This window comes from Pyxicephalus adspersus, chromosome 3 (genome assembly GCF_032062135.1).
Source record: "Pyxicephalus adspersus chromosome 3, UCB_Pads_2.0, whole genome shotgun sequence".
Classification (NCBI taxonomy): Eukaryota; Metazoa; Chordata; class Amphibia; order Anura; family Pyxicephalidae; genus Pyxicephalus; species Pyxicephalus adspersus.
Window position 1 is genome coordinate 13,228,848 of NC_092860.1, and position 16,488 is coordinate 13,245,335.

General features: G+C 38.3%; 1 protein-coding gene across 1 annotated transcript in view; it reads left to right on the top strand.

Annotated features, from left to right (window-relative positions):
• Positions 1 to 949: 949 nt before the first annotated feature.
• LOC140325375 (fer-1-like protein 4) overlaps positions 950 to 16,488 on the top strand; it is a 63,818-nt gene continuing 48,279 nt past the window's right edge. The window contains exons 1-3 of the mRNA XM_072403199.1: positions 950 to 1,162; positions 15,339 to 15,427; positions 15,955 to 15,999. Of these exons, the coding sequence (XP_072259300.1) occupies positions 1,076 to 1,162; positions 15,339 to 15,427; positions 15,955 to 15,999 (221 nt within the window). The 5' untranslated portion in view covers positions 950 to 1,075. The remainder of the gene's footprint in view (positions 1,163 to 15,338; positions 15,428 to 15,954; positions 16,000 to 16,488) is intronic.

Here is a 16,488-nt window from a genome sequence, read left to right on the forward strand (position 1 = left end):
TGTCAAAGTACATACCCTGCCATGGCATAGGAGAGCTCCACATTTAATTTTAGACCTTGGAACAATGATTTCACTTTTTATACATTTTTCTCTTATTCTTTGATTATCATTTTTTGCTTATTTTTGAAAACTTAAAACAGTCACCAGTGTTATAAACATTATTAATATTAATATTAATAATAATAAACAGGATTTATATAGCACCAACATATTACACAGCGCTGTACATTAATTAGGGGTTACAAATTACAGACAGATACAGACAGTTACACAGGAGGAGAGGACCCTGCCCCGAAGAGCTTACAATCTAGGAGGTGGGGGGAGTAACACACATAGGAGGGGAAATATGTAGTGGGGGGAAGTAATGACGGTTTTAAAGACAGAATAAAATTTTAAATTAAATCTGAACTCCAGATAAATTGCTTAATCTATAAATTTAAAATATGTGAAAATATGTATTTTTCTGCCCAAAAAATCTGCAACACAGCCTGGTCACCTCCCTGCCCTCATCTACCATTGGACGGTGAAGGAGAAGCGGCTGAACTGCAATACGTCACCACTCGATCATTCTGCTCTCTCCTCCAATCAGAAGGTTGCTTGGCAGCACATGTGCCATGCTACACCACTGATTGGCTCCAAGCCCGACCCCTCTTTTTGCAAGTCCTGCTTTACAAGCTAATATAAGAGAAAGGTGTTATATTTTTAAAATACATTTATTATTAGTTTATTTGTGATTATTATATTTTGTATTTATTTTGACCAGGGAGTCACCAAAGATTTTTCTAGAAGGCAATAGATGGCAGCTTGTGCTCAGATCTCAGTGATGTGATAAGATTCCTCATACATCTGTGTGTTTAAGGAAACAATTTGAGGCGGGCGGGCGGCCTGGACTGAGGTGTGTGGAACCTGCTCAGCAAGTATGCAGTGTAATGCAGAACCTGTAGATCTAGTATGCGGCCAGGACATAGCACACCAGGGTGGGTGATTGTATCTGTCGGTCTATGTGCACCCTCAGTGCTGGAATGATACCCACATACACAGGGGCCTGGTAGAGGAATAGATCAGCCCGGGCACCATGTCACTCCGCATCAGCCTGAAGAGGGTGACCAATCTCCCAGGAAAACATGAACGACAAGCGACTCTGACCTTTAGAGGTAAGAAGGTATTTCTTCTGTCCACACAACTTCTATTGCTATTGTAGGAAGGGAAATTCTAATGTATATGTGTAAATGATACAGGGATTGTATGACAACCCATACATGCTACAAAATGATCATGGAATTCTGTGCCAATTTAATAGGATCGCCTGTTTAAAAAGGGATCGGAATAAAACAAATCTGGCCAATCGTCACTCATAACCTCATCACACGCACGGCTCCAAGACTTTTCTAGAGCTGCCCCGATTCTATGGAATGGATTTCCTCGTCTTATTCGTCTTGCTTCTATTTTACGCTTATTTAAAAGAGCACTCAAAACCCATCTTTTCAAACTTGCCTACCCCTCTTATTCTGTCTCCTAAACCCTCTCTAATTACCCACCACTACATACCCCCCTCTTATTGTGTGTTACTTCCCCCACCTCATAGATTTCAAGCTCTTTGGGGCAGGGTCCTCTCCTCCTGTGTCACTGTCTGTGTTTGTGTGTCATTTGCTACCCATATTTAATGTACAGAGCTGCGTAATATGTTGGCTCTATACCAATCTTGTTTAATAATAAAATAATAATAATCCATCCTGAGTGCACACTGGCAGATATTTTACTTGCACATCAGAGAAATCACTTTCAATAAAACAAACCAATCTGAAGTCAGTCGGAAGTAAAATTTGATTGCAGCTGATCATTTACAACTATTTATTAAGCAATAAACCTGTTGTGAAACGATCAGATGTGTTAGTATATCTCAATCACAAGCTCTTATTGTATCGTGTGAAAATGATCTTGCACATCTGAGTGATCACATTTGATAAAATGATCTGATCTGAAGTCATTCCAAAGTAACATGAATTGTAACTGAGTAATTGCAACTACTTCTATGGCAGTTGATTGGTTGTAAAGTAAACGGGTGTATTGGTATTGGACTTTCCATAAAATGATCCAATCTGAAATCAATCAGAAGCAAAATGTACTTGCAACAGATCGTTTTCAACCATTTCTTTCCCAGACGATCAGAGGTAAAGCGATCAGCCATGTTGGTATCTCTTAGCAATATCATGATGCATTAGAGATCTTACACATCTCAGCAATTATTTTAAATAAAATTATTTAGTTGGAAGTAAAATGTACTGGCAGCCGATTGTTTGCAACCATGTCTTCGTTGGTAGATCAGTTTGGAAGTGATTGGATGTGTTTGCAAGCTCATGTTACAAAGGATCTTGCACATCCGAGAGATCACTTTCCATAGAACAATCCAAAGTCAAAAAAGGGAAATTGTTGGTATAACTCAGCTGGAAGCTCATATTGCATAATGTGTAGAAAGGATCCTGCATATCTGAGTCTTTTAGTAAAATGATCCAAATCAGAAGTAAAATATACTTGCAACCAATTATTTCCAACCATTTCTTCACTGATAATTGGTTGTGAATTGATTGGACATGTTAGTATATCTCATTAGGAAGTTAATGTTGTATTATATATACAAAGAATCTTCATCTGAGTGATTGCTATTGATAAAATAATCTGAGTGTAGACAATTGGAAGAAACATATATTAGTAACCAATCGTTTCCAACTATTTCTTCAGCAGTTGATCAGTTTTAAAGGTATCGGACATATTGGTTAATCTCAATCAGAATCTCATGTTATATCATGTGTACAGAGGATCTTGCATATCAGAATGATTGCTTTCAATAGAATGATGTTATGTCAGTGGGAAGTAAATTTTATTTGCCACCAAATTATTTCCAACCATTTTTTTACTGGTTGATCAAGTGTGAAGCAATCAGACGTGTTGGTGTATCTCGGCTCATGTTGTATGATGTTTATAAAGAATCTTTCTCTTTCGATAACACGATCTGATCCAATGTCAATTAGAAGTAAAATGTAGTCATGAGTAATTGTTTCCAATCATTTATTCTGCAGCCAATCGGTTGTGAAGTGATCAGACATGTTTTTATATCTCAGTGGGAAGCTCATGCATATTGTACAAAGAATGTTTCACATCCAAGCCATTGCTTTAAATAAAAGGATCTGAAGTCAATCAGACATAAATGAACTTGTGACTGATCATTCCAAATTCCAAATTGTTTTATTGCTGGTTGATTGGTTTTGATGGTTATTGTTGGTATATCTTGATGGAAAACTGTTGTATGGTATACAAACATATTCTACAAATCAGAGTGATTGCTTTGGATAGAATGATCTGATCAGAATTCAGAAGTAAAATATACTTACATGTGCAACCATTTCTTTGCTGGTCAATCAGTTTTGAAGCGATTGGATGTGTTGGTGTATCTCAATCAGAATCTCTTTTTGTAATATGCATACAGAAGATCTTGCACAACCGAACAATATAACAATCTGATCTCCAGTGAATCCAACATAAAATGTACTCAATACAGATTATTTCCAACTTTTTCTTATCCAGTAATCAGATGTAAAGCAATCAGACATGTTGGTGTATGTCAATCAGCAGCTCGTATTGTGTACAAAAGATGAAATGATTTAATCTGACATTATTTGGAAGTAAAAAAGTATTGGCAACCAATGACATTTCTTTGGCAGTCGGTTGTAAAGCAATTGGATGTATTGCTATATATCACTTTAACGCTCATATTGTATCATTATTACACAGCATTTATATAGCACCAACATAATACACAGCGCTGTACAAAGTCCATAGTCATGTCACTAGCTGTCCCTCAAAGGAGCTCACAATCTAATGTCCATACCATAGTCATGTTTAAGGTCAATTTTGGGGAAGCCAAATAACCTAACTGAACCTAATAAAACTTTTTATTTTCACTTTTTTCTGTTTACAAATCACCATCTCGCTATGATGATCCAATCCCACTTTACCAGGGAGCGTTGTACCGTTCAGATATAAATGAGCCGGGTTTGTCCTCATTAGGCTTCCCCTAGATGAGTAACCTTTCCTCGTCTCCTAATGGTTGATTAATGAATGGACGGCTTCTCAATTAGGGAGGATTTGAATTGGGCTTAATGATAATTGCTTTGATTGGAGGATCAAAGGATTTCCCAGTAAGTCTGTAAAGTCTGATAATTAATTAGAATTTTGTCCTTTGTGTTCTGAATCGTTTATGTGCAAAGCTGTGATGGGAAAAAATGGATATCAGCGGTGCTGAGAGATATAGAAAGAAGTCATGCTAATCCAGCAGCTTCAGGGCATTCACCGAGATTAACCTAGGTGTAATTATAATCTTATTATAGTGTTTTTTTTCTATATTTTGATCATAATTATAAAAAATCCATATTAGTGTGCAAAAATAAAAACTTTTTCTGTGTATAATGTGTGATTACACATGGAGGCAGCCATATTTGTTCATTCCCTATGTAAGATCTGCTTCCTGCTCAGTGATACTGCACAATGACGATTGCTACAAGGGGATCGATATTCACTGAAGATTATACCAGCCAAGGTGGGAATCAGCCGTATATTTAGACATGTGGAAACTCCATAGATGCCCTCTGCATAGATAGTTCAGAATATTTAATTCCAAAATACAATCATTTTTTTGTACTTTTTTTATTGAAATGACATTCATTTTTTTGAACAGCTGTTGGCTTTGTGGATAAACTCATATATGCAGCTGAAACAATCCATTGTATATTACAAGAATATATTCTAAATCATTCCGTTTAGTCGTCACACTTTCCAAGTGCAGGTAATAGTTATTATTGACCTTCTATTTATTTAGCACCAACATATTATGTGGCACTGTACAAACAATTGGATCAGCTGAAAGTCTCAACTACATGGATCCCCATAGATGCCCCAATGGTCTAATGTACCAGTATACTCTATACCAGTGTTTCTCAACCAGGATTCCTCCAGAGGTTGCTGGGGGTTCCTTGAGCAATGAGCAGTTTGTGCCTCTCAGGTCAGTTTAAGTGACGCCAATGATCATTTTGGCTATCTATAAGGGTGACATTCTTCCCACTGGCCAGCATGTAATGCATTCTCACATAGACACCTGTATGGGCACTTGCAGGAAATGTACACCTGCAGTTCCACCCCCGGAATAGAATAATTATAGAATTCCAGTGCTGTGTGAGTGCTGGAGACATGTGTGTGCATAGCAAGGCACAGATACAGATCAGTGAGGTTTGTGGAAATGTTTGTCCTTCATCATAGAATACACAGAAGGGAGATGTGTGGCAAACCTCTGCGTTATCTCTCACTGTAAAACTCTCACAAAGGTGAATGCGGATCACAGATTGGGTCTGGCTGAAGGAGGCTGCAGACCGTGGAAAGTCTTTATAGAATGAGTTTGTGCCATCCGTCCATTCATCTGTTCATCTATCCATTCATCTTTTCATTTATCTCTTCATCTATTCATCTATCCATGCATTCATGCATCCATGCACCTATCCATCCATTCATTTATCTATTCATCTATCCATGCATTCAAGCACCTATCCATCCATTCATTCATCCATGCACCTATCCATCCATCCATTCATACATTCATTCATTAATTCATTCATCTATTCATCTATCCATGCATTCATGCATCCATGCACCTATCCATCCATCCATCCATTCATTCATTCATTCATTCATTCATTCATGCATCCTTCTATCCAGCCATTCATCCATGCACCTATCCATTCATCCATTCATACATCAAAACATCCATTCATTCATCCATGCTTCCATCCATCCATCCATACGTCTATCCATCCATTTCCCAGCCAGAAGCATAGCATATTGCAACCTAGAAATTCCTAGGTGCTTTGGATCCATTTGTTTTTGTTTTTGCAGGCTATGTCCATTTTCTTCAAGTATACCCAAACTTCCTGTTAATTCTGCCAGAAATGCAGTACACCATGCACTAAACCGAAATGTTCTTGCATCCTTTTGCAATCTTTTGTTTCAAGGGACAGATGAACTAATGAGTGTACACACAGAGAGGTTCTGTTATATGGAGAGTGGAGGGCAGAGGGTGAGCGAGCAGTACTATCGCTGTACTATCCTCCATTACACAGGGGTCGTTCCCGCTTCTGCCCAATGAGACTCATTGACATTTCAATGACATTGACCCCTTGACAGCATTGCCATTGTATTTGGCCATTGTTTAGGAATTAAATTAGAAAAAGTCAGATCCCTATAATAAAGTGAAATAAAACGGCTGTGGCAGAATAATGAACAACATTGGGGGACCTCTGTACACTATATTATTATTACACAGTATTTATATAGCACCATCATATAACACAGCACTGTACAAAGTCCATAGTCATGTCACTCAAAGGGGCTCACAATCTAATGTCCCTTCATCGTCATGTGTCTTTAGTACAGTCTAAGTTCATTTTGGGGGAAGCCAGTTACCCAACTGCATGTTTTTGGGATGTAGGAGGAAACCGGAGTACCCAGGGAAAACCCATGCAAACACAGGGAGAACCTGCAAACTCTTTGCAGATCGTGTCCTGGCCGAGATTCGAACCCGGGACCTAGCGCTGCAAAGGCCAGAGCACTAATAAGATCGTGTTGTTTAGGGCAGTGCATTCATATAATGGTCTACCCTATTATAAAGCATGGTAACGTGAGAACTGGTGCATTTTATTGTACCAGAGCAGACCAGGATTATTATTATTATTATTGTTAATGAACATGATTTATATAGCGCCAACATATTACGCAGCACTGTACATTAAATAGGGATATATGAATAGGCTTTAATGTTTCTTGAACTTGTGTTCTATTTTTACCTTTTATTAATTTGGTTCTTTGTCTTTTACAATTTATTTACCACCTTTGCATTACAAATAAACATTGTATACATTTATAAATAGTTACAGATCAATAATAAATAGTCCTATACAATGTGTTATATTCACCTAACAAAAATAAAATTGATATTTTCTGCCCTTCAATAAATAAATATATTATATATAAATCCACCACATGCAGCCTTTAAAAGGAAAACATAAATATATCTATTGTAGCTGTCAGCATGGTATAGAGCTCTGCTTGGAACAATCACAAACACTTCTATACAATCTGATGGTGATATTCTCATTGTGGCTTCCCAGGCAGAATGTAATTAAACTCCAGACATAGACCAGGCTGGCCAAAGCCATTCTATTCTGCCGCACAGCGAGGCCGTATTTTATTAAAATGTACATTGGGATCATGACATTCCTATTCTGCTGTTTCACCCACAGGTCAGGAGGAACTGACATGACTTTAGTGAATCATATAGAATATATTGTATATTATATAGAAACCCAGAGAAAATAGAAGCCTGTACCAGGGGGAATAAACCGAGTGTAGGGGCAAGGGGTCCATGCCCGTATGGGCTGAAGAAGCAACTAGAAAGAGTTAATGTATAAGGGTCAGGAGAGGTCAATAGGTGGGGTAGGTCAAAGGAGATTGCAGGGAGTTTTTTTTAAATAGGGGGCAAATAGGAAGAGGGAACATTCAGAAAAATGTTCCCTGTGGTGGTAACGGTGAGCTAAGCAGTTTGGGTTCCTCATGGGCAGTATGGTAGTGACTGTCATGGGGGTGGGAGGATCTAGCTTAGGTGTAGCGCCTCCTAAAGTAGCAGTGTTGTAAGTACGGACAGAGGTTCAGGAAGCCAAGGGTCTGCCGGATTGGGTTTGTTCCCAGTTGGTGCACCAGGGGACAGGAGGATCATTCCAGAGGGAAGACCCAGGGGGGTGTTTTGCTCAGGTCACTGATCTCACCTGCAACCAGGTGGGGCTGCCAGGTTAAAGTTAGACAATATTGTTTGGGAAATTCTGGTTTTAGGATTTATGGCTGTAAATTTTATTCATATACAAATGTTGTGTTTAATAAATGGCCAATTCGCTCCCAATTGTGGGCTGGGAGTTTCGTTGGGGTAAGAGCGGGAAATAAGTGGAACATAAAAAGAGGCGACATCAGCACTGCCAGGTCCCTTCTGATGGAATATTCTGGTTTGGGTTAAAGCTGAATTGTGGCCACAGAATCTAAATATATTCTTTTATTATCACAAATATTTAATTTTCAATCTTTCAAACACTGTCACTACCTGGTAAAATTGCTGTGATATTAATATTATACTGTACATAGCTTGTGCAGAGAGAAGAGCTGTGGGAGGGACCTAGGATCCCCACCTACTGCAAGCTTTCTGTAGAAAACTACAGAGGGGGCGGAGTTAAGACCGGTCACCCAGCACAAGGGAAGAAAGCAGCACTGACTGGTCTTCATACCAGGAAGTGCCTACACAAAAATGGCATACTGCAAGAAAACACACTGAGACTAATACAGGAATAGGTTTGATTTTGTATTTAGACAATTTTTGCTTATCATAGCACATAGCTTGAGGTTCAATTGCAGAGAGATCATGGTTTAGATTATAAAATACACAAAGAAAATCTGTAGGCACCCTCCCTCAATGGCAATAGTTTGAGACACTTTTAAGAAATTCAGAATTCATTGACAGTTGCATCTAACCTGATCCAAGTGGGTTTTACCTTCCCTTCCCCTAGACTTGTATGGGATTGCAAAACCAAAAAAAGCAAACAAAAAGCAGCCATACTGTCCCTAAATATCAGCCCCCTCCTCCTCCTTCGGTTCCCTTGTGACTGCACCCCTGTGATATCTACACCCCGAGTAACTAGATGTAACAATGTTTTATATTTGTCTGGTGTTCATCCTGAAAACGATAAAAAAAAACATTTCACAATATGAAAGGTATGTGTTTTGTTTGATGGGGAAAAAACATATTTGTTCCAGTAGACTGCAGCTATGTTTTGTCCATTATCATATTCCGCATTCCACCGAAGAATAATCAAAACAATGAGAATGGGAAATGTTCCCCTGTAGAATGTTTTATATAATAGAACATTTCAGACTTTGTTAGAAAGTTTCTGCTTAGATAGGGCCAAGCACCAAAAGCCTATACCCCACTTCTAGTGTAATACACCCCTCCTCATAATATATACAGGGCTGCAAGTTATAATAAATATCAGCGATCAAATCAATAAAATGTGTGCATTCAGACATAAAGGCGCCTTATCTTGTATGCCATTTTACAAATGTAGTCTGGCCCTGCCCCTATCTGGCTTTGGAGACTTCCTATAGGTCAATCAGACTGTCTGTTACTATACAGGACCAATAAGTAAGCTCTGGAGGCAAAAGGAAGCAGGAAAATTTAAAGGAAAAGTCAAGATTTGAATTGAACTTTGGGCTTACTGATCATAATGACATGAGGATTCAATTCCAAAAAAATCTCTTTTTCTAAATTGCTTATTTTGAATTGTGCAGGTTTCTGATGGTCCCCTGTTTTTCAGCTCAGAGAAGCTGTATTATAAAATCAATCTTCTTCAGTATATTTCAATATATATAAATAAACACAACCGACACCATTCACAAAACTTTCACACAAAAATAAGAGATTTTATTTTAAAAAATGTGCCTGAAATATTAAGATCTAATTGAAAAATAGGACTCTTTATCCTGATGCATTAGTTTTGTCATTGAAGCTTTAAGGCTTTTTAAATTTATTTCCAATGATATGTAAATGGCTGTGAGATATGTTGCTGTTTTGTTATAAATCTTTGATGTTTGCTCATTATCTAGAAGCACAGAATATAACTGGGTATTAAAACTTTAAAGTAAAGATAACAGTGACTGTTGATCCAGGGAACATTTAATTGCCTCATGGATATAGGAAGTAATTATTTTCCCCTGTTGAAGTAAATTGTACCAGGGTTTTTTTTTGCCTTCCTCTGGACCAACTAAGTCTATAAGGTTTTATATCTGGGATATGTTTATTTTTCTAGTGGTTGACCTTGATGGACTTATGTCTTTTTTCAACCTCACTTACTATGTAACTATGTAACATAGCGCAGTGATTTATCCATTTTGAACGGATATATCTCTAAGCTTGGAAAATTAAACCCCATGATACTCATCTCTCCCTATTCCCTCACAGGGTGCCGTCATCTTTTTCTTACTTCTCTTTGGCAGCCTTGATTGGCCAGGATGAAGTGAGTCATCCTTAACACGTGCAGGATTGCCGGATATCTTGTCGACCATAGCTGTTGTTGCACAGCTCAGCCTTTTTGCCAGATATCTGGAGCAATCAGGCCATTCATAAAACCTGTACTCGTGAAAATATTATGGCTAAAACAAGGGCATTTTGGAAGTGTCCACAGAGCATCATACTCCATGTGGACACAGCCCTTCAGACAGCCCCCACCCCGCTGTCATTGGATTGTTGTATTAGTCCCATCTCTGTTGTTGGCATAGAAAAAGATGTAAGGCTAGAGACAGCTCTCACTGACACCATCTTGTTGCTAAGGACAACGGCAACAACTGACGCATTGAGCACTGCAGGGAGCCCAGTGACTCTGACTAATAACCAAGGCAAACCAACTCTACCTTAGTATTATTTCACAGTTTCCCTTTTATTTTATGCTGTTGCTTTAGTTCTGCTATCGTTCTGTTATTGTTCTTAGATTAGTTGTTATTTTTCTATAATTTGTTTATGCTCTGTGTTTGTATGTTTTTACTTATTAAACACTATAAAAAGTGTGAGCTGAATCTCTGAATGCTCTAAGTAGATTGAGTGTAACTTGCTAACCTGAAACACTTCTATAAACATTGTAATTTCTGAGACATCCCTGTCTGGAGTGACAGCGGGTGAACCTAAAGAAGCAGAAGCATAATTGCAGTTGTCAGGGGTAACGGTGCGTGCTTCCGTCTAAGCACATGGTGGCAGTCTACCTGTGATGGTGTTAGTGGCAAAGGCTAACAGAGGTAACCTTGCTGAGCGTGCTGGAAAGTCTATGCGCAGGGGTGCAGGCTGAGAGGGCGTTCGTCACAAGGGTGACTTATCTCCCCTTCCTGAAAATGTAAAATGTAAAAAAGTGCAGATCTCATTGCGCATGTGTTTTCTACATTTCTGGAAAGTTCCTTATGACGCATCCCCAATCTTGGCGAAGCAGCCCGCAGCCTCCTGGGATTTCCCCTTCAGCCATTACAGCTGGGGGGTCCTCCCCATCAAATGTTTGAGAAAACCATTTAAGAATAAAAAAAATTACCAAACTGCCACCTTTTATATAATGTTAAAAATGTAGTTATAGGTCCGCTTTAAAGAAAGTAATTCCTCATGCTTCACTTTCTAATACATTTTTCGTGTATTTTGGGTCTTTAAATGCTATCAATATTTGTATTATTTGCCCTTCATTTTAGGGTTCCTGAACATGAAACCAAAACATATGAATATATCTATAGTCTATGTAATCTATATATTTATACTACAGGGTACAGATGAATTTATTTTAAAGCTTTTCCTTCAGTGACACTTCCTCTTGATATTAGGCCAAGGTCTCTCCTACCTACTAAGTACGACATCACCTAAATATTATACTTTGAACCAGTTTGTTTTTCAGAGTGCACAGCGTGATTTCTTGGTTTATTTGTCTAGTGGGTAGGTCAGAAGTGACAACTTGTTAAAACTAAAATAGCCTCCAGTAACATTCCTTTTACTGTCAAGGAAGTTGTGTAATGACACAGTGCTTGGCTACTTGGCCACTGAGTCACTGCAGACAATACTTAATAATACCTGGGCTTTTTTAAAGGGCAGCTATCATGAAACATGTGGTCTTCTTATTATCACATGACTGATACAAGCAAAATATGTATTCACAGCTAAATAGAATATTGAGATACACATATGCGTGCTGGTGAATTTGCAGTTCTGTTCAGCCACTTTTATGATTCATATACCTATGCAGATCTGCACAGACAGCACTTTCTCTATTAGATTTAAGGAATATAGTGGTGTCACATTTGCTCTTGCATTCTTCTGATAGGACAACAAAGGAACAGAAATGCAATAATAATTCTGTTCACTTTGCTCTCTCCTGTCAGTATGTCCCTTGTTAGAATATACTTAAAGCGTGCCTAAACTCCGAAATTTCACTTTACATAAAAGGGTTAGGAAAAAATTCTGTTGTTTGTTTTTTTTTTTTTTTTTTGCAACATCTTTTTTTTTTATATAAAAAAGGTGCAGCACTGCCCCCTAATTCTCGATTCTCGGTCGCGAATGAATGGGAACGACGAGCCTCCCGGGATATCTACGTCACGCATCCCAGGAGGCTCTTATGTGCTCATTCAGAAGGAGCTTTTTCGTGAAAAGAGAAAAACTTGACGACCTATGTCACCCTATCTCGTGCCTGGGTCAGGTGACGTAGGAAGAAGAACTCAGAAAAAGAGGCAAAGATGCAACTGCCCATCTCACAGTCTCTGGGACAGATGCCCGGACGACTCAGGACCATGTACAATGTTGGTAATTCTGTTTTTTTCATCTGCTTGGAGCTCATATGTAACCGGAATACATAGTTCTGCTCTTGAATTATTAAAAAAAATACTTTAGCATTTCTAGGGGGTGCACTCAGCCAGTGCCATTGAAAGAGTCTGTGTTGACCGGCATTAGGCTTATGTCAATGGGGATCAGTTTGACATAATCTTGAGATACTCCAGAGATCATTGATCATTCATTGACAGATACAATTTACCTGAAATGGACCTCCTAAGATCTGCATTTGACCTGATTCAAACAGGTTTTGTATGATAAAAATGATGGGCTTTTTTTTTTGCTCCTTTTGCCTTTTTGAGGAGATTTCACTTTCTGTCTTGGAGACTTAACATCAAAAAGTCACTTCTTGGACAATTAAAGTTGAAAATAGGCTGCCTGATCCCAATTTTTAGATGCACTCACCTGTCCTCGTTCCTGCCATCGTCACCTGGTGCTCTTCCAAGAGTCAGAACTTTTGCCATCCTGATTCGCTAACCTGGAATGATGTAATTCCTGCACTAGGGAGTTCATTTGGTCCCTGCAGAAAGGAATAATACCAGGATACCCAGCACATCCTGGCATCGTATGTCCATACACAGCTCAAAATTATCAGTTATCAGGCAGGTAAGTTTGTTTCATTGCAGATGGGACATCACCAGTCACCTGCAAAAATGAACCTGCCTAAGCTATGGTTCTGCTTTAACTGAGACCATTATACCTGCTGGAAGATTTGCCTTCTCCTACTGTTTTGATGACTAACATTTAGGAATTCTCCGCACAAAATCTGAGCCTAAGATATACTTTAATAAAAAATAGACACAGAGTAGATTCTTTTCTGTTTTTCTGGGACTGACTGGGAGAGGTTAGGTGGGCAGTTTAGATATGAACAATGCAATTGACACAACTTGTGCTAGTACCATGGATGGAACCATTTCCGTACCTGTGAGCCTGTCTAGGACCCAATCTGTCTCCACCATTGAGCTGTGGTAGCCTGACTGGTTCTATGGCATCATATGCATTAGCCACATGAGCTGAAAATCCTTTACAAATACCTAAATAGTCTTAGCATTCTACTGCCTTACCTAATATTTGGTATTAGAATTGTGCAGAAGTCAGGCCTTGGTAATTGACGGCTGAGGGCTTCAAACCTCATGAGCCCGCTGTAGGCCCTTACCAGAAGACCACTATCTTAGACATAGGGGCTAAGCAGCTACTCCTACTGATTCTTGGATTTCTTTTCAGCATTTCAGGTGGCCGCACTATGGAAAAATATCTGACGAGGTCCTAACTATCAAAGTTTACAACTGCAGCAAGGTTTTCACAAACAGGTAAGATGACACTACAGTTTCCCTGAAGTTGTAATAGGAACATCACTGTGGGGTTTATGTATTGAGTAGCCAAAACATTTTAGCCAGATTGGGTTATACTTCTCTTTTCATAAATCTCCCCAATATTGCATATTTTCTCATAAATGCCATCCAAATGAATTAGCCTAAAAAATAACTATCAGGTTTTTGCTGTATATGTTTTCTCTAGTTTTTTTTTTGAATATACCATCAAAAGTGTTTTGGTATATGCCCTTGAAATTATTTAGTAAGCTTGTAACTCCCTGTGCTTTTTGCCTGTTATGGAGAAATGGAAATAGGGCAGTGTTTCTGAACCAAAATTGCACGGAACCCTACGGTTCTTCTAGAATTTGCTAGGGGTTCCTCGAGCAATGAGCAATTTGTACCTCTCAGGTTAGTTTAAATGACACCAATGATCTCTTTGGCTATCTGTATGGATGACATTTTTCCCAGAGGCCAGCAATATAAGGGGCATTCTTCTCATTGATCACCATGCTAATGTACTGTGAGCTGTGGATAAAATATTTATAGAAGGGGTTCCTTGAAGATCTGAAAGTTATTTCAAGTTTTCCCCAATGTAAAAAAGGTTGTGAAAGGCTGAAATAGGGAGTTGTGGCGCTCCTGTCCTAGGCTGATCCTCCATAGAATTATTATGGTGAGTGTTGTCATTCTAGGAAAGCAAATGTGTTACATGCAGGATCACTGGGTTAAAATAAAAAAAGACCACAACTAAGGACTGGAAAGCTACAATACATTGCAGATCTTTACTGAGCTGACATTCTTTATTTCAGGCACTTGGTCGGTTATATTGCTATGAGAGTCTGCTGCAGTTTGCTTTTTCTGTGTTTTATGTTTGCTTTTTGCAGACTCTATATGTTATTTACAAAGTCCCATTGTGTGTCACACTTTTTTTTTCTCTTTGTGCAAAGAGCTTTGCTAGTAAAGACTATAGTGATCTTGTGCTTGTCATGGTTTGGTTGTACTCAGTTCCTTCTGATGTCACCTTCTGCTTTAGAATGCAGAATGGCTGCTAAGTACATGACTTCTGAGAATGTGAAATCCAGTGCAGTGGGAGTTATTGGACATGTTGTTGCCCCTAAGGATGGCTACTTTTTTAAAGACCTTACATTAGAGCCCCCCCCAATGCTCCCCTGGACCATCTATCAATGGTAAGCGGCATTCATTAATGCAGAGACATTAATGTGACTGGGTCAATGTGACATCAGCTATGCCTTCTTCATCAATATACTGGTATTGCAAAGTGCTATGGTGATGTCCCCCAAAGAGCACAGCATGTCCTGGGCACCATTCAACCTGGAAGACTGAGAACATTTAGTTGCCATAATTAATTATATTGTGTGCTACTTCCCCCACCTCTTAGGTTGGACAGGGTCCCCGTGTCACTGTCTGTATCTGTCCATCATTTGCAACCTTTATTTATTGTACAGCGCAGTGTAATATGTTGGCGCTATAAAAATACTGTTTTAAATAATTTTATATGCTGTCTGTTGTTATATGTACAGATTTTTGTTGAGTTGGATATTCGCTATCAGCCAGCAGATGGCGCAGTCGGTTCCTGGATGGGAGATGACTTTTTTTCCGTAGAAGACCAGTAAGTTCAAGGAAACCTATAGTGCGATATCAGCATGTTTTCCATCTGTATTCTTTGTGCAATACATTACTCAAAAGAGTTTTTTTAGTTTTTTTAATTAATTGAAATTTTTATGAATGCATATCACATTTAGCATGGCTACTTGTTAAATTTGTCCACTATTGGCTAAATCTATCTTCACCTTCCTGCAATGAGAGAGAGAGAGTCTGAAGACAAACATCCTCTGCAGTTGTCTCTCTTTATGAAATCCATAACTCTATGTGACAGCAATGTCATGGGTACACCTGTATAAAATGCCTATTTGTAAGCTATTATTTTATTTTTTAATATCATATTGAAATATTATTATTAGTTTTCACATAAATAGAAGGAAATTATCCCATCACTTTAAAATATACATAAATAAGGTAAATAAAATTTCAGCCAAAAAATTATAATTTTGTCATTAAAAACATTTAACAAATTTTTAAAAAACATTGATATGTTTACAAAGATCCTGAACATTTATTTTCGTTTTTATTTTACAGCTCAGATTACATTATCCGGAATGTGAACTTTAGAGATGAAGATGTGTAAGTATAAGGACCTTAAAAAGTTTTTACTCTTGGGGTTCTATTTATAAATCAGGGAATCTGACATTCCATTAAACCTTCCCTGGTGGTAATAATTTACTGCCATTAAAACAAATGAACCTGGAAAATTCCAATGGGGGAATGTTTGAGGGAATGCCAGATTCCCTGTATGATAAATAGAGCCATAGAAGACATATGTGAAATTCTTAGGTGAATTTCAATAATCTACTTTGAAGTATTTAAATTTTGCTGCATGATATGAGAGGGCAGTAAACACTATGGAACTTGCTGGTGTGAACTTCTTTTTGCTGCATTCACCTCCTATGTGTCTCTCTGCATTTGGGAATATGAAGTCTCAGAATCACAAAGAAAGTCAATGATGGAACTATGCCCTTTACCAGCTCAGTGATCACAGGGGAGCACCAATATATACATATATATATATACAATATATACCGGTACATATAATATATGTATATATAAATACCA